The sequence below is a fragment of the Gymnoscopelus microlampas genome (genome assembly GCF_963454915.1).
Source record: "Gymnoscopelus microlampas genome assembly, chromosome: 6".
In the NCBI taxonomy this organism is placed as follows: Eukaryota; Metazoa; Chordata; class Actinopteri; order Myctophiformes; family Myctophidae; genus Gymnoscopelus; species Gymnoscopelus microlampas.
This window is the reverse complement of record NC_139943.1, coordinates 19467881-19487690: the sequence shown is the minus strand read 5'-3', so window position 1 is coordinate 19487690 and position 19810 is coordinate 19467881. Positions and strand designations below refer to the sequence as shown.

The 19810-nt window shown below is 41.3% G+C and overlaps 1 protein-coding gene across 4 annotated transcripts in view; it reads left to right on the top strand.

Moving 5' to 3' along the window:
- mfge8b (milk fat globule EGF and factor V/VIII domain containing b) overlaps positions 1 to 19455 on the top strand; it is a 38116-nt gene extending 18661 nt beyond the window's left edge. For 2 of the 4 annotated variants that reach the window (XM_084059102.1, XM_084059100.1), the window contains 7 exons: positions 6948 to 7061; positions 8490 to 8671; positions 8986 to 9141; positions 10394 to 10538; positions 12700 to 12902; positions 13304 to 13459; positions 15337 to 19455. In XM_084059102.1, the coding sequence (XP_083915228.1) occupies positions 6948 to 7061; positions 8490 to 8671; positions 8986 to 9141; positions 10394 to 10538; positions 12700 to 12902; positions 13304 to 13459; positions 15337 to 15480 (1100 nt within the window). In that variant the 3' untranslated portion in view covers positions 15481 to 19455. The remainder of the gene's footprint in view (positions 1 to 6947; positions 7062 to 8489; positions 8672 to 8985; positions 9142 to 10393; positions 10539 to 12699; positions 12903 to 13303; positions 13460 to 15336) is intronic. The other 2 variants (XM_084059103.1, XM_084059101.1) reach the window with 1 other exon arrangement.
- The last annotated feature ends 355 nt before the right edge of the window (positions 19456 to 19810 follow it).

Here is a 19810-nt window from a genome sequence, read left to right as displayed (position 1 = left end):
ATTATAGCTGTGCATGCATTCTTGCATGTATTGAACTGTATTTTAAAATGGTTGTGTAAACATTTTCGAGATTGGGTTAAGGTCTTAATCAGGTTACGCAAAAAACTTGATTAAGATGTCTGTTTCCCTCCCCAAATCCTTCTATTTATTTGGACATAAATTATTAACGCTTCTTTCGGGTCTCTTTATGTGCACGTGTCTGAATACATAGCCATCATGACTTCACTGAGCCTCACTTTTGAGTAACATCATTATGTAATGTAAACTTGGGTTACTGCCGCAATCGTACTGATGCTGTGCATGTAAAAGATTCAAACACAATATTGCCATAATCTAATCATTCCCGGTATGGTGATTGTGTGTTTTAGTGTAAACATGCTTATATTGTAGCACTGTATATTACACACACACACACACACACACACACACACACACACACACACACACACACACACACACACACACACACACACACACACACACACACACACACACACACACACACACACACACACACACACACACACACACACACACACACACAGTTTATTCCGCCAACCAGTAGAAATTGGAGGTCGGCTCTGGACGCCCATTAACGTCAGTCCCTGTGCTGTTGCTGGGTGGAAAACCTTACAGAGCTGTAGCGGTGAATTAAAGTGTCATGGTCAGGACTGTCCTGTCAGCTGCTTCTGTACCTGGCCAAGATCACAGACTGTATGGAGAGAGAGAGGGGGATGGAGGGAGGATGAAAAGAAAGGGGGAATAGCACAGAGGAGCGATGGGGCACTGCTACCCGGATGGAATGAGGGAGGGAGAGAAGGAGAGTGATAGAGAGATGGAGAAAGAAGGGAAGCAGCCGTCTTTATTTGGCCTGAAATCGTGACCTCAGTGGATGAATAGAGAAAGAGAGAGGGAGAGAGGAGTGAGACTCTGAGCTGTGGTTGGCTGCAGTCTACGTTCCCAACATACTGTACATTACAACAAGGCAAAGTGAGGAGTAAAGAGATGTAATCTGATTACTGTTGTGGTCTGTGTTAGGACCACAGTTCATGTGTATTTATACACTTTGGCAACACTATTGATTCATTGATTTGACACCCATGCTCATAAAGAACAGTGACTAAAGAGAGTTAGAATGTGTAATAAACTACACCACATATGTTGTCAGTCAGAGCAGAGCAGATGGCTGAATGAGTTTTTTTTTGTCCAGCAAGATTTCAAAGCAGATTAAGGCAGCAGCCATTATTACTTTCTGGTATATTTGAGGACATCAGCCGGTGCGTGTGTGCGCATGTGTGCGTGCGTGTGTGTGTTATTGTAGTTTATTTCAGACCCTCCCAGGATGTTGTGGTGGTGTGGGCTGACTGGGATCCTTTCCCCCTAGGGTGTGTGTGAGAGACACGTGTATGCGTGTGCCGTGTATGTGTTCTGTTAGAGGTTCACGCGGTGTGTGAACCTCTATGTGGTACTGTAGGTACTGTACTCCAGGAATAACGACGTTTACTACCTGACAGTGTGTATTTAAAGAGCTACGTAAGGAACTTAAGTCTCCTTTCCTAGAATCACAACATTAGCTGGAGCAACCTGAGCATTCATTAAGCATGATGACTTACGCACAGGGACCTGCACACGTCAACTTGAACGACTCAAAACAGACAGTCGGTGTCCCAATAGACCTACAGTACCTCTCATGTCATTGGTTAGACTAGAGCCTCCTTACACTCATGTGTGGTTGCTGGTATTTTATAGACTTGTTGTCAACCAATGACCGCAGTTACACACTGTCCTTTAAAAACCAACATGTTCTTGTTTTCGACAAGACAGAAATACTTGAGATATTATCTGTCATCGAAGATATCTGGCGTGTCATTCAGGGTAATTCCCACGCAGACACAAATAAAACACAAGATGCTTGGGTCTATGCAGTGTAAAAACCCCAGGAAAAAAACAAACTAGCAGCTGCAGGATACACACTTTTTATCCAATCATAGTTTATTTTTTTTATGTATTTCTACACACCCAAGACATCTGTTTTGTGACTGTTGTGAAGTTATGTTGTTGGCGTCTACATATCTGGCTGTCAACAAAAAATAATTCTACAACGCTAACATGAATAAAGTGAGTGGTCGAAGTCGAACTATGTGCCAGTTAGCCGCCCTCTGAAAGTAAGTGGACACACATCTATTGATGTAATAGATGACATTCATCTTTCAGGTTCAAGTTTCTAAAAGGACCATTTCAGAACATTCTGTGACTCACCTCTGGGCAGTGGTGTAAAGTACATGAACTTGAGTACTATGCTTAAGTAAAATGTTGAGGTCTTTTTACTTTACTGGAGTATTTCCAATGTTCAATACTTTATACTTCTACTCTACTACATCTCAGAGACAAATATTGTACTTCTTACTCCACTACAATTATTTGAAAACTTTAGTTACCAGTTACTTTGAAGACTTTGAATAGTACTTCAACCCAATATATACTTTGGCTTTTTGAAAATAGCCGATCTACAAGCTCACAACGTGTCGCTTTGCAACGTGTTGTGAGCTTGTAGATCTGCTATTTTCAAAAGATTTGTATACATTATGATTTTGAACACTTGTGAAATGGGACATTCTACATAAGGAGTTATTTTACTTTTGGTACTTCATTACTTCACTACATTTTGATGCCAATACTTTTATACATGCATACAGGACTTTTTTCTTGTAACAGAGTATTTCTACATTGTGGCATTGATACTTATACTTAAGTAAAAATGTGAGTACTTCTTGACTGCTTGATAATCAGAGGTCTGAACTAGTGACGGTACTTTCCCAGTGGACTGCAGCCAGTCTACAGTACACATCCACATAGAAAATTACACCTCTGGTCACTTTTCATGTAGCAGATTTTTAAAACAGGCCTTGTGGCCTTAATGTGGCAGCCATGTTGGCTTGGGGTGCCCCCTCAGTAGCTGTGCCACACCAAGAACTTTGAACCTGATGGGACTTGAGGATAAGGAATATGTAATTTTCTTTTTGATGTTGCCATTGATTAAAGAAAGAAACCAAACAATGACGCACACAATCCTAACACCACAATGCGTTTGTTTAACTCTGATCCTTTTAGAGAAATGCACACGCTGTCCATTTTTAAAACCGGTGCGAGTGCCACTTTAGGCCCAACCAACACAACAGAGGGAGAAATATGTAATTTCCCTATTTTGACCAAGGTTAAAAAAGGTAAAAGAAAATCCATGAGAACAACAAAGTCTCCCAGGAGACGAACCAAAAAATCACTAATGCAACACTTTTTCCTTGTTTGTCTCATTGACTTGCTGAAACAATTTACACAGGACTATAATGACAAAGTATATGGACCTATTGGTCTGACATGGTACACAGGACATTGCAGAGCATACATTCAGACATTAGAAAGGGCATACATTTGAATAACAAAGAGAGAGAGAGAGAGCGAGAGAGAGAGGCAGGCTGGCTGGCTGGCTACAGGAAGAGGAAGTGAGCGGCTTGGATCTAAGTCACATCACAATATTGTAACGTTTCCAAGAGGCGGAAACGTGATCCTAAGTTAGATGCTTGAACTTTATTCTCCAAATTTGAGAAGCTTTCCATTTTAAGACACTTCCCAGTCGTACACACAGAGTGCAATACACAGAAATCGCTACAATATACCAATAGACACGTGATTGTTAGGACATGAATATACAGGACACAATACATAGATACAGTAGTGAAGCATGATATAAGTACTGTATATTCAGACTGTTCACATGCTGCTCTATTCGATATGATTTTATACCTGATGCCCTGTTTTTCATTTCTTTAACCATGTCATTTTAACCATGCACTGAAATAAAATGTTTATATGCTGGATATGTTTTCCACCTGAGAAGCATGTATGCCTTTCGTTGAGCCATCTAGCCATTCATTGCTTACTTTTTATTATACACCTTATGTATGTTGGACTTTGGATATTTTATTTGGCTGTGCGTTCCTGTTATTTGACTTGCTGTGTGCTCTATGTTCAATTCTTCTTTCTCTCTTTCCCTATTGTAACTCTTACAGTAACTGCTATTTGAGAGCTAGCACCAATTTGTTTCACCCAGTCTTTTAACACCTGTAATCTTGTGGTGTGGCAATCAAATTGATTCCGATGACAGTTAGATGACAGAATCAGAGTTTCCCGTGGCCCCATGTGTAAAAAGTCACATGTTGAACCAATTGACCTTGGATATGTATTGATCAGGAGCAGATTTCAAACAGGCGAGAGTTGTATTGACTTTTCACATCATGATGTGACACTTCCTGATATTGATTTTTGTGTGTGTGTTCAACTCTGTTATAGGGTTGTTTGCGTGTAGGTCATGGAGGATCGGTGTATTTATTTACCACATACGGTATCTGTAGCAACAGACAAAACAAGTGGATTACTTTAGCCTGATGCATAATGGTCTGATTGGTTTGGAATGTTTATTAAATGCAGACCTACCAACAATATATCTGAAATTATATTTCCAAACCCTTTCCCCTAGAGCTAGAAAAGGCACTAACAGTGCCTGGGTTCAGATATAACTTAAAGCTCCACTATGTACCTTTTTAGTGAAGAAAACTGTATTTAGACCATTCTGTATTGTGGAGTACAGTATGTTAATACCACTGAGGTGGTTTTATTTGGTCTTCCTGTGCCTCTGTCAGTGTTGCAATGCTGAATTGGAACGTGGTTGCACTCTATTTTAATGACGTGACGCGCACGTTGCTTAACACCTACACTACAGGTCACACAATGGACAATTGATTTGCATCTAGGCTCATTCCTATGTTAATCCACCTGGTGTGAGTCGGGAGCCTTTGTACATTTTGTTGAGGTGTGAATTTAAAGTCGTTTTAAGTCTATGCGTGTGCCTGCGCCTGCTCCTGGTCAAATAGGTTCCTGTACGGCGTGCAAGGCCGTCCCATGAGCAATGCAACCCTGGCGTCTGTTGAGCATTTAGATCCTGTGTGGGCAAGACCACAACTGGTACTGTCTGATGGTCAAAATGTAATTTCTCCCCTGAGTAAGTAGGTGTGCTCTGTTGGTGACAATTTCAGCGTTTGTGGGGCGTAGGTTCGAATCTTGGGTACGACAAGTTTGAGATTGCAGCTTTAACACATAATGGTGCATATATTTATCATTCAGTCACAACTCTTGACTCATGCTAAGCTATCCCAGGGACAGTGCACTGTATTGGGCTTCTCATCCTCCACGGCTCCCAATACTTTTTTATAAAACATTTTGTTTTGTTTCGTATGAATTGTGTTGCTACATAAAAAGAACTATGTGACATGACGGAAGTGGATTAGATCCAGAGCAGGACCGTTGACCAGGTTGTGTGTCTGTCTGTCCTGGTGGTCAACCCTTACTGGTGAGAGACAGACAGACAAAAAGCTGACACTTCTCAGGACCATGTCTGTCAGGCTGACATAATATTACTGACTCTGTGTTATGGCTGTTTTGTGTTTTCTCACTTACGTCTGTGTGTGCAAGTAGTAAATCTGATGGTGTTTTCAGATGGTCACACCGATACAGACACTGAGAATATTTTAGTATAAAAGTTGAGCATTCACTGTCATATAAAGTGAGTGAGCATCTGCCTACAGTCGGCAGAGTTTCATAATAATCACTCAGTTTTCACTCCTGCTCTGCTGTGAGCATTTGAAAATGTATTTTTAGAAAAGTTTCTATTTAAGGAGCTAAGTGTGTCTTTCTACCTGCCTGCGTGTATGTGTGTGTGTTTATGTGGTGTGTCTGTGTAATGTGTAATGCCTCATCCACATGAACATTACAATGCCAGCTAGAGCGAAATACAATTTATTTTTAACAGCTGTCTTGTGTTTACAGCAAATTACTTTTCAGCCACACATCCTCAGTAGACATGCTGAACAGTAGACAGTGGTGTAAAGTAACTAAGTACATTTGCTCAAGTACTGTACTTAAGTACAATTTTGAGGTATTTTTACTTTACTGAAGTATTTCCGATTGTCAGTACTTTTACTTCTGCTCCACTATATCTCAGAGGCAAATATTATACTTTTACTCCACTAGAATTATTTGAAAACTTGAGTTACTTGTTACTTATTACAAAACATACATCAACCACTTAAGCCCTATATCGGCCATTTGAATTTTGAATAGCTGATCTACAAGCTCACAATCGCGACACATTGTGAGCTTGTAGATTTTCAAAAGATTTTTATACATTTTATATCCTCTGCAAAATGAGTACTTTCTACTTTTGGTACTTTTATTAAATTTTGATGCCAATACTTTTGTACTTTTACCAAAGCAAATTATTCATTCCATACTTTTACTTGTAACAGAGTATTTCTACATCGCAGTATTGATACTTTTACTTCAGTAAAACATTTGTGTACTTGACAGTACTGACAGTAGACATGGTGAACATTACAAAAGTAGACATGGTCAAACAACAGCAGAAATGGTCAACAGTCGACCTGCTGAACAGTAGACACATGGTGAACAGAAGACATGCTGAACAGTATTAGCAGCAAACGTGGTAAACAGTAGACATGTTGAAATGCTGTCTAGTGACGCTGGCAGCCCTTTGTAGGCGACGGATGAGAAACAGTTTGTTCTCATTCCATTCTTCTTATGTACCCTCCTTCCCTGCTCTGTTGCCGTGCCAACACTCTTCTGCCCCAAACCACAGACTGTCGGATGAACAGATACAATTGACACGGGCGACATCTAGCGGTGATGTAAAGAACTGCAGGGTTATCTTTCCCCATACTGCCTTCCCTTCTAACTTTCCTAACAGGCCGTTTCTACAGTTCTCTGCTGCATGTATGTTATGAACTAACTATAGTGTCGGGGAACTTGACAACTTGACATCATTATGTGAAACATGTGTGACAGACAGTGATGCTGAAATTGCTCTGTCCCTCCAGATGTGAATGAGTGCGAAGCTCAGCCCTGCCAGAATGGAGGACGTTGCACTGACCTGGATGGAGACTTTAAGTGCCGCTGCTCCTCCCCCTATGTGGGCAAACACTGCCAACTGCGTGAGTAGAAACTTTTATCGTTCACAGACACAAACACAATTCACAATTTAGGCATTTAGCAACCTCTGATTGTGACTTACAAGAGTGCAAGATCAGAGTATATATGGCATGTAACCTAGTCCAGTGGTTCTCAAAGTCTGCTCCGGGGACACACACCAGGGATCCTTGAGGGGGTTCCACGGGGTCCCACCCAGTACATTTAGTTAATATAGCATCAAAATCTGTTTTTACCCCAATTTACCCCAATATAAATAGGGCTATTTGAAAATAACGAATCTACAAGCCCACATACAAATCTTGTATGGGGTGCCTGGCACAAAATATGTACAGATACAGATAGGGGTCTGCGGCCAAATACATATTAATTTAGGGGTCCTTGACCTGAAAAGGTTTGAGAACCACTGCCCTAGGCAACAAACGACAGGGTCAATGGTCAAGTAAATAGAGTGCAAAGAAAAAAGTACTAACTAGTTTACCAGGTAAACATCAAGATGAACATACACACGTACGTACACATACACATTTACATACTCAGAGTCTCAGACATGAACAGATAAGTGCACAAGATGCTCAGTACCCCAACCACACTGTCTGTCTGTCTGTCTGTCTGTCCGTCTGACACACACACACACACACACACACACACACACACACACACACACACACACACACACACACACACACACACACACACACACACACACACACACACACACACACACACACACACACACACACACACACACACACACACACACACACACACGCTCATTACGAGTTGCTATGCTGTTCCTGAGCAGCAAAAGCAGCAGCAGCACATTAAGTTAAAGTAATTTAAGGTAATGGGACTGGGAAGACATCCAAGCTGTCTCTTTGTTACACTGATCAATAGATGTCGTTTAAGAAGCCTGGTGCTCAGATGAGGAATCAATACTCTGCCCTCTAAGGATGAATGTATCTTTTGGTTGTTGTTTTTTTAGAACACTATCTGTTATTTTTCTCTTCTTTTTCTCATCTGTCTGTATTTTATATATTTATATCATGTGACATCCATATAATAAGTCAGATCTATGCTTCAGGATGTGACTGATCTTGGATAACCTTCGAGCAAATTCTGTCGTGGTGTATTACGTTTGATTTAATGGATTGTGGAGACTATTGTGGAAGTGGTATACTGTAGGTTATTCAGAGTGATCAATTCCTGCCCTCCCCATCTCTCTCGTGCGCCCTGTCTTTCTCTCCACCTGTCGCCCTTGTTCTATGTTTCGCAACTGTTCACCATCACAGCATTTATAATTATGGTGTCATCATGCATTCGGTTTCTTTTTTAATGTTCAAAGGCCTTGCATTTCACTTCAGCTATGATGTTTAAACTGAAATCTAAACTCATCCCTCCCTCTGTCTCCCTCCATCTCCGTCTCCTCTCAGGTTGTATTTCTCTGATGGGTATGGAGGGTGGAGGTATTGCTGAGTCTCAGATCAGTGCCTCATCCATCCATTATAGACTGCTGGGCCTCCAGCGCTGGGGCCCGGAGTTGGCCAGGCTGAACAACAAGGGCCTGGTGAATGCCTGGACAGCCGCCACGCACGACAGGAACCCCTGGATCGAGGTCAGAATGCTGGGGATGGAATGGTGATGGAGAGCTAGAAAGGAGTCCAAGAGCTTTATTGGTTTAGACTGAGACAATAGGACGTTTTTGGATATGAAATAGAGCTCTTTTTATAGAGACTGTATTCACTGTGTTTTGCGTTCATTCAGACAGGACAGTGTAGAGAGGCAGGAAGTTGAGCAAGGGCAGAGAGAGGTAAAGACATGCAAAACAGGGTTCCAGCAGGAATTGAACTGGGGATGTTGAGAATATGCGGTCGATTCACGTCCTGTGAAATAGAACTGTGACTGATGTCTCTGTATTTGTGTTCTCAGGTCAACGTACAGAGGAAGATGCGTTTCACGGGCATCGTGACACAGGGCGCCAGTCGCATGGGCTCTGCTGAGTTCATCAAAGCCTTTAAAGTGGCTTCCAGTCTGGACGGCAAAACGTACACCATGTACCGAACAGATGACCAGAGGAAGGACCATGTGAGACTACGCCACAACAATACATGACAGAACAAAAAACACAGCACAACTCTACAAGATCTAATTGTTGTCGGGCCTGGTGGTAGAAAAACAAATACCATAACTGGTTGTAACAAAACACAGTCCAGTTAGCATCTCTAGCACAGCACTGACCACATCACAGCACAATACAACACAACGCAACACAACACATGGCAGCTAGAACAGGCAGGATTGGATTTGCTGGGAAATCTATGTCTCTGCTTTTGATGTCCCCCCAGTGGTCATTCATTTCATGACCACTTTGTCTTATCCTTGCTTCTGCTCAGACTGAATTAAATACACACATTTCCTTTTGGGAAATATAGACTGACATGTTTGTTAATATTTTTTTTATAATATCCCTTTACAACTTAATTCAGTAGTGCATCACACTTTGAAATCCTTAAAGTCGGCCATACCACCCATGACCAAAAAGGAGTCATTTTGTATTTTAAAACAATAAGTACATATCAGGGTGTGCTCATGAGGTTTTAAAGCATAGTTAATTTAAGACTAAAGATTAGCGACGAGCCAAGTTGCAACTTGCAACCACTTGTAAAGGAATCCCTAAAGTTTAGGGCCACCGTTTAGGGCCTAAACGGTGGTTTGCATGTTATTAAACTGGACAGTCCACACCCAGGCGCAGAGCCACGTATGACTGCCGTTTCCGTGGCAATGGAATTGTCACAGTCACTGCAGGATATGAACAGCAGATGGGACCATCCCTAAAACTGTATAGTGACAGTCCACATTAAGTCGACGAGTGGAGATCGCTTACTGTTTCCATAGCAGGTCAACCTGTTATATTGTAAATGTTGTAATCTCTTATATAAAAATATGAAATGGCTATAGGCCTACGTTCTCCCTTCCTTTCTCCCGTTCACTCGCTCTATTTTTCTCTCTCCCTCTCTCTCACAGGCAGGTGTGTGCAGTAAAAAAAAATACATATTTGTGTGTGTGTGTGTGTGTGTGAGAGAGAGAGAGGGAGAACGACATGTGTATCCTATATTAAACTTGCCTTGTGAGTTGAAGTTGGGTCAACGGACATCACAAACGTACATTCACTGATGTCAGACACAACAGAAACCGTTGCCTAACAACACCGATTTGTGGGTTATGAATGATGTCATGCAGATAAAAAGTGTTTTACATTAATGGTCGAACAGACTGGTTGTTGCTGTAGATTGAGTATGATAGATTTTGATTAATTTAAATGATGCTCCTTTTCTAGGTGTTTGTGGGAAATGTCAACAACGATGGAACCAAGACCAACCTGTTTGACCCTCCAATCATCGCCCAGTACATCCGTATCATCCCAGTGATTTGCCGCAAAGCTTGCACTCTGCGAATGGAGTTGGTTGGCTGTGAACTCAATGGTAAATACACACACAGATGTTTCTTCTTTTTCTTTTCACCTGACAGTGAGGAGTTTCACTGGGAGGACATAACGCGTTCAGTGGAACACGCTATGTGCCTCCCAACACCTCTGCTAAGCAGACACTCCAACCAACCTGTACACTTTGCTAGTGCAACAACTGAGAATGCCCTCCTGTGCCAGCTTCCTAACCGTGAACAGGGCCAATTGTGTTTGTTGGAGTGCCGGGCCAACCCTGAGGCACTGCAGAGGAATCTAACCCCGCTTTCCTTGGTGGTGGGCAGTAATTTTACCCCTGCACCACCCAGACACCCTTATAAAGTAGTTTTGTACTCTAACACTATAAACCTGATCATAACTCATAGAGAATGTTGGAACAAATACAACAATATCAGATTCTACCTCACACATACAAAGCACACACACGCGCACGCTCAAGCACACACACACACACACACACACACACACACACACACACACACACACACACACACACACACACACACACACACACACACACACACACACACACACACACACACACACACACACACACACACACACACACACACACTTACACAATCCTCTGTTAGCCAAAAGTATCCGTCAGGTCATTTATAAGCACCATATGGATGCATTGGAAACATTGGCAAAGACACGCAGGGTGCAAAGGAATAAGAGTTTTTTTTGGAAACCGCAAATCCACATTTGTCATACCATCCTCTAAATGTTGTCACGCATGCCAGTGAGCCAAGATAATATTTGGTTTCTTTTATGTCTTCTCTTCTGCAACAAACGTCGATTGATCTCTCTGTTGGCTTTTATCTGAGGCCAGTGTGTATCTGCTGCCAGCGCTCTGTCTTCATTACAAACACCCATGTTCCTCTCTTTTCTGTTAATGTTTGTCAGAAAGCGTGACATGTTTTCTCTGTCTTTGGCTTGGGCGTGCATCCATGTGTCTATCGCTGGTGTGGACATCACACGCCAAATTGTGATTGTCTTTTATTGTGACATATTTGTTGTATGTTTGTATCTCTTTGACTTGGTCATGCCTGTGAATGTTTAAGCCAAAAAACTTGTGTTGTGATGTGTGAGTCAGTTTTTGGCATTTTGCACCATAAAGACAGTATCAACTCCACTTTTTCATGAGAACGTGTTTGCTGACAAAAGGCTGGATGCTCCAGTATTGACAAAGATCTACAAGCTCACAACGCATCACGATGCAGTGCGTTGTGAGCTTACAGATCGGCTATCTCTGCCACGCGACACTGCTGTGCAGCAGAGCTTAGATCAGGTTTTAGACCTCCCATACATGATGGTTGATCTAAGTAACCAGCTGGTGGAGACCTTGGCCTGCTTCCTGGCTCCACATTTAATTTGCATGGTTCACGTCTCTTTCCATTGCATGCACTGCTGTGCTTTTCTATGTCACTGCATCTCTGGTTGTCTGTGTGCTTCTTCACGTTGCTGCAGCTAGGCCCAGCTGTATAAACCCGCTAAAACATCACTTCTAACACACTTGTTATGAATTTTGATATATATATATATATATATATATATATACATACATACATACACACACACACACACACACACACACACACACACACACACACACACACACACACACACACACACACACACACACACACACACACACACACACACACACACACACACACACACACACACCTTAACTTACATGTAACTCTACTGTATCTTTCTTAATTGGTCTACCTCAGCTTATCATCCCAGTCTAGGCCAATACATGCTCCTTCCGACGTCTGAACTTGTCTTTGGAAAGGATATAACTATATCGATATAACTACAAATTGACGTCATTCCGAACTTCTGATGGGCGGTCTCAGAACTCGTGCACCACCAGATGTTCTGACTCTCCGAACTATAGTTTTGCCTGTTTATAGTTTATCTGAGGTTATTCAGAGGTGTAGTTTATACAGCTGGCACCTTGGTCTTCCATTTCATCACATCCCATTGTTTGTTCACATCACTAGCTTCAGCTGCTTGCATGCCCTGTTCTCTCTCTCTCTCTCTCTCTCTCTCTCTCTCTCTCTGTCTCTGTCTCTGTCTCTGTCTCTGTCTCTGTCTCTGTATCTCTTTTCTCGTCTTTGTCTGTCTCTCGGCCTTTCTGGTCTCAACAGTGTATTCGAACACGGCAGGTTGTTCTGAGCCCCTCGGTGTGAAGTCTCGTCTGGTGTCGGACCGCCAGCTCTCGGCCTCCAGCACGTTCCGTACGTGGGGCATCGAGGCGTTCACGTGGCACGCCAACTATGCCCGCCTGGACAAACAGGGAAAGACCAACGCCTGGACTGCTGCCACGAATGACCGTGACCAGTGGCTGCAGGTAGGGAAGACACTGTACTAAACATTAAGAAATGATCTACTAGGGGCACAGTGGCGCAGTCGGTACGCTGTCTCCTCAAGCTAGAAGGTGTTCACGTGTTCCTTCCATGCGCTACATCCAACCGGGGAAACTCCCCTCCGTCGGATGATAAGAAGGCCTGTTAGCCCTCATGCATTTAAGGAGTCATGAGTTCAGCTCTGGATTCTCCCTAGGTTGGCAGAGGGAGTGTAGCGCCCAGAATTGCGTAGACGATTGGCACTGGGTGAAAAAATGGAGTTACAAAATCGCGGGATAAAAATTTTGTAAAAAAAAAGAAAGAAATTATCTGTTATGGTGAGAAGTATAACAGCGGTAAAATTGTTAATGCTTATCTTGCTCTGTGTTTAATGTTATGTGTGCAGGTGGACCTGGAACGTCCTAAGAGAATCTCAGGCATCATCACCCAGGGAGCCAAGGACTTTGGCCATGTTCAGTTTGTCAGCGGCTTTAAAGTGGCCCATAGTGACGATGGACAGTCCTGGACTATATTCAAAGACTCCACCACCAGGACAGACAAGGTCAGTTCAGCTGGAGATTTCTTGGTGGTCCCAAAGCACTTGTATAGAGAAACCATTTAACTCTAGTTCAGCTGCTACTGGTGCTATAGCGCAACCTGTTCAGGGCGTGACCCCCTCCCTCCCAAATAATCATATTTGAACTGGGGACCCCCCAAAATAATCATCATATTTGAACTGGAGACCCCCCAAAATCATATTTGAACTGGGACAAGCCTGACAAGGGCTTGGAATTGTAGTCGAGGCATTACATTTAGTTTGACTCGGTTCCACAGATAAATATTGTGCCTCTTTCTTATATTATTAAACAATTTGACCAATGTTTGACCAGTTTTTATAGTATTTATATTGCTTTTTCCTTTTTACGGTATTAAAAAGGTCTTAAAAGTCCTTAAATTGTCACTTTACTGTCATCTGGGGACCCCCTCAAAATCAGGGTGGTCCCGACCCTCAAGCTGAGATTCTTAAACATGTTCATGTCAAGGAAATCGATAGATTAAGTGTAAAATAGGGTTAAAGTGGTTAAACTGATATTGATGCTATATTAACTCATTTTGCTGGGGACCTGCTGGAACCCCCCCCAAGGACCCCTGGGGGAGCCCGGACACCACTTTGAGAACCACTGCTATAGTGCACAGAGAGAGCACAATATCTTGTACTTTATTGAGAATAACCCACAAAACAACCATTTACACCAGTCAATATTTGTTATCATTCACATTATTGTAAAGTGATATCATCTCAATTTAGAATAAAGAAAAGATCTGAGGCAGAAGGAAAAGATATCAGTTTACTTCAGGTGACGTATTTATTTCTTCATCTGGAATCAATTCGATTGACATTTGGCTCGAGCAGTCTTCGGTAAATATGTAATAATTCATCCAACTATGAATTTAAATGCCAGATGTGCAGTGCACCTGTGTCCAGTGAAAGTGTCCAAAGCAGAGGGATTGAATTTAAGATTTGTGTCCTCAACTTATCAATGAAGGCGCATCTTGTTATAATTGTATGGTCAATGCGATCTGAACTCAATCTGTCTTTCAATGCAGGCTGTTGAAAACCACTATAACTTGTTTTATGAAGAATACATCAAAATCACTCACCAAATTCAGTGAATGTCTCAGACATATTGCTAACTTACAGTGCAGACTTGAACCTCACATCTAAGTAGCTCTCATTAACAACATACGGTACTCTACACACTCAACTAGAACGTTTGAACAACTAACATGTAGAGTCTACATGTTAAACCAATACAAGGCAGGTCCACAAATAACGATTTTAGCAACCTCTGCTGGTCACTACCATCACTGCATGTATTTTGCGTAGTCCTGCATTACCCAGAATTCCATTTGTTTTCACCGGAAGGCGGAAGCGTTTCAAAAAGTGTTCTTTTAATTGTTTTATACTATATGCGGATCGTTTCTCTTAGCCAGTGAAGCATTAGTTACCGTGAGCTGTGTTTTCTTTTGCTGTTGTTTTTCCATCTTCAAATCCTATAATGTCTTAAAAACAGCGTGAGATTCCTTTTTGTTAATAGCGCGATAGTTCCTGGCCAAACAGGAAACCGGTGCGGTAGTTCCTGGCCAAACAGGAAACCGGTGCATTTCCGTTTCTGTTTTCCGGCCGGATGACGTCATTTTCGCGGGAATGACACCCCCGCCACCGTTTCAATAGAAAATAGTTTATAAAACTCTTTCGGGGGTGAAATTCATGGAGTGAGTGTTGTGAGTGTTGTGAAACATTTGCCACTCACAGAAGATATACAATTTAACTTTAGTTTTTTTGAAAAAGTTACCTAGTACAACTTTAACAGTTAAACTTTGATAGTTTATATGACTCTTTGTTCTGATTGGCTCTCAACCTGTCCCCTTATCCAGATCTTCACTGGTAACTGCGAAAACAACGCTCACAAGATCAACGTGTTTGATCCACCCTTCTATGGCCGCTATGTGCGCGTGCTGCCGTGGGCATGGCACGAACGCATCACCCTGCGAATGGAGCTGCTGGGCTGCGACGAGTAATCCTGCTCTACGCCCCCCCCCCCCCCCCCCCCCCCCCCGCACCCATCCCGCCCCGCCCCACCCCACCTCTACCTCCTCACAGCCCTTTACCCCACCTCTCCTTCCTCACCTTCTATTCCTTCTCCTCTTCCGTCTTCTTCTGAGCCACACCTGCACTGCCTTGCTCTTGGCCCTAGGGGGCAGCAAACACCACCAGCAGCACTCCAACCCTGGACGGGTAGAGGGGTGGGTCAGATTCCTCTAATCTCTGGCTCTATGGCCCGTGGTTGAGTTGATCTCACACACTTCCTCTTTTTTTCATTCCTTCGTTTTCTAAACAGATGTCTGACTGAATAAATCATAATCATAAATCATAATATCCGCATCGTTAGACCAACTTGGCTTTGATAGATCTGCAATCGCTTTGGGGAGAAAGACCCATGCAGTCGTTGTTTGTCATAACAGATCTTTCATAATTGTCAGTGGGGAAAGCAAAGTTGTATTTTAATTATATTGATCTATTATTTGATAGAATAATACCAATATATCAACATGGTGTTTTTCTAGATCTATGATCACTTGAAAGGAGAGAGGAAGTGTGTAATTGTTTTCCATCAAAACAGCCAGGGTTATATTTCAACCCCCCTCTTATATCAGTGGGTCGTCACCCAAGAGTGGGTCACGACTCGCACGACACTCGGAGCTTGGAGCAGTTTGTTTAATGGACTGGTGTGGTATTGTTGGATTATGACTGGATGGAGAAGGTCAACCGAACCTGTCGAGAACTGCTCCATTATGTGTTAAGGTGGTGAAGCCAAGGTCAGGGGTCGGGGGGATAGAGGTCAAGGGTTAGGGGGGAAAGGTCAGAAGGTAGGGGTAACGGACTACTGCTGTGTCAGCTGGTGCTGTATGGACTCTGACCCTGAACCAGTTCTACCTGGGGAAACCCAAACCTCAAAGACTGAGGGTAGCTCCTCTACCAAGCTAACATACACTAACATGTTATGTCCACTTTAAGAGACAATAGGAATTCCTTAATTTTAGGGTTAGTGGGCTGTTTCCGTTCATGGAAAACATGGGTGGGCGCTGCCTGCCAGTACTATATAAGGGTTTCACAAAGAGCTTTTATGTTTATTGTATTAGAAATAAGATAAATGGAAAATAATCACAAGACAAATTCAGTTCAGGCCTGAGTATGACCTGGCCTTGTGGAATGCTAACTAATCACTTTGACACATGGTCATATAGAAGCTTTGTCTCCATATCGCCACAATTCAATTAAATAGCTACAATGTAACAAAACATATTCCTTTGACAGCAGGCATGTGTGGTTTAGTGTTTCTAGCATGTTCCTGCAGTGATTTGGAAAGTAATAAGCTTTGCATTTGTTATTTTACATATTTACACAATTAGTTTGAGCTGTTTGAGAGAAGGAAACATCCACAGTGTGACCATTTGACTCATTAGAATATAGTTTTCTATCAAATCTGCTAGTCTGCAAGTGGTAATATATTTAATAATAATAACTATTCTTGTATTATGTACATAACTGCCTGTAATAAAATAAAACAAAATGCTAAATTAATCGACCAAAGTAAACACGGTTGTGTAATAATTGCCCATAATCTTATGAACACATAGTTACTGGTCAACAGTGAAACACCCATTCCATACATGAAATATAAAATATCACGATTGTCAAAAATATTTCATGCAATTATTTCAGGATGTTATCAGTTGCTGATATTTACATTATTAGATTAATTCCATTTTGTTGCATTATACGATGGGTCATTATGTCATTGGCTGCTATAGAAGTTAATTTTGACATTTTCTTGTTGGTGGACTACCCTACATTAAATACTTTACAGACAAGTCATGACTTTAATGTACTATTATAAGAGACAATGGAGGAACCAGTTGACCAATAACAAGCATGCGTTGAGAGATTCTGTCATAAACATGATTTTGTGTCATTTGTTTTAATAGAAAATAGACAAATAATAATTTTAAATATCTTTAGCTATTCTCTCAGATAATGACATTGTATGCATTAACTGGTAGATGAATATAAGTTTGTCTTCTTAAGGCACTATAACTGTGTTATAGGGATCTGATGCAGGTTTGGACAATTATATATATTTAAAAAAATACTTTAGAGTATTATGGAAAAATGTTGATCATTTAAATTTGAAAAAAGAAAAATACCTGCTGCCATTTCACTCACACAAATCTTTACTAATAACATTCAGAAAAAGTAGAGATAAGTAGAACATCTTTTTGAGAATAATGAAGGTTGTGTTTCCACCTTGTAAATGGAAAAGAGAAAAGTAGTCGTGTGTTTATGAATACTGATGGATGTCTGGCCTCAGGTCAGATCGTACTGGCACTGGACACGCTACTGAAACACACACACACACACACACACACACACACACACACACACACACACACACGTATCCGCACACTGAGGTGTGCCTTCCCTTTTCTCTTTGTGGCACTTTTCAATTATGGATATTTTTTTGCGTTTGTGTTTTTGACATTTTAAATATTGTGAAACCAAAAGGGTATTTTACACAGAAGAACACAGAAGAAGTAAATATCGTTGTTATAGGCGAAAAAAATAATTGATGCATTTCCATTGATGTGTTTGTTCATTCATAGATCTGCCTAGGAATGACAAATATGATCAAATGGAGCTTAGCGTTATTAGCAGCATTTGTATATACTGTACTCTTTTACAATGATTTGTTCACATGACTTAATAATGTTAATGAAGAGTTTTGTTCCAAAATGAGAGGATTTGAGGTTAAACTCATTTCAAACAAGCTCTAAGAAAAAGGGTAAAGGTAATCTTAAGTCTGTGGTAGTCAACATGGAGACAGATTTACTGAAATGGGATGTCTCATGTAAAAAATACGGTAACCGCCTTCCATTCCGACATCTCACTACTCCGACTAGTGGCTTCCGCGTGCGGTTAGGGTTAGGTATAGGGTTCGTTAACGTCGGAAAGGCGACATGTCGGAAAGGCGACATGTAACCAAAAAATACTTACTTTTTTAACAATTAATGATTAACTTAATGGATAATGATGTATTTTATTTTGGAATAGAACTCTTCACATGTTTGCTGCAGTCGCCATTGCATCCATTTTCTACATGAGGGTCTAATGTTATGCATCCGCATTGAAACCTGCATCACAGTTGATTAGGGTTTGAAAATGAAAACAAATTAAAAACCAATTTTTACTGCTGTACTGAATTTGCAGTAAGACACAAATCTGACATAATGTTTCTCTCTCTCCCCTTAACTCATGTTATCTTCCTTTTCAACTTACATTAATTCAAAGTTATGGGCTTATGTGCAATATGATACTGTATTAGTTTTTGATAAGAAAATAATATTAATTCAATGTTATTACAATGTGAATAGTTGCAGAAAGCAGCAGCTTGCATGTGGACATGGTAGTGCCATGGAGAGATGGTAGTTGTGGTTGAATAGTGTCAAACACTGTACAATACTTAACATTGCCACGGGCAGTTCCCATAAACCATTTGCTGTGTTTATCTTGCGTCTGCATGCATTGTATTCACCACCACCTCTCAGAACCAGAGTATATCATTTTGTTGCTTTAACGGGTATACATTTCTGTTTTCCAGTGTGAAATCTGATCCCTACTCACTAACCCTTGTCCTTAAAACTCTGAAAGCAGTTAGTGCTGTTTGGATTCGTAGGACAGGATTATTGACTTAGGTGTTGTTTTGTTCACCAAGGTTCACGTTTCCTGAGATTCAGTCTCCTTGTTCAGGTATTCTATGATTAACGAAAGCAGCATTGATGTGTTTTTATTGGATAATATCATAGTTTGATCTTTGACCTAACAGTGTGATGAATTGGATTTGATGCTTTTTTTTTTCTTAACGTTTGTGTTTTCTTAAGTTTTCTATATGTTTGGCCTTTGTATCTGAAAAATAATAAATAAAACATTTAAATATACACAGCCCTTTAATTTAATTGATTCACACTGATCCTTCTCTGTGTCGGAGAGAGCACTGGCCACGGTCCTTTCATAGGAGGATAAAAGAGAGGGATGAATGATAAAGTAAATAATTTAAATCCAGGCGTTCTGTATAATTGACCCAAACTGGGCTGAATTTCACAGTAGAACCATTCTCATATGAAGGGTTTCTGAGCTCAGAGTTAAAGATGGTATAAATCAGAAGATTTAATTCATTTTGGCCATTTTCAATATAAAAGAGGATCAAACGAGCAGGGGATTGTGGGTAATTCCTCCTGTTTAGCATTTATACCCCCAGGGCCTTAATCTGTGCTGGTATAGGCTAGTCCAGTC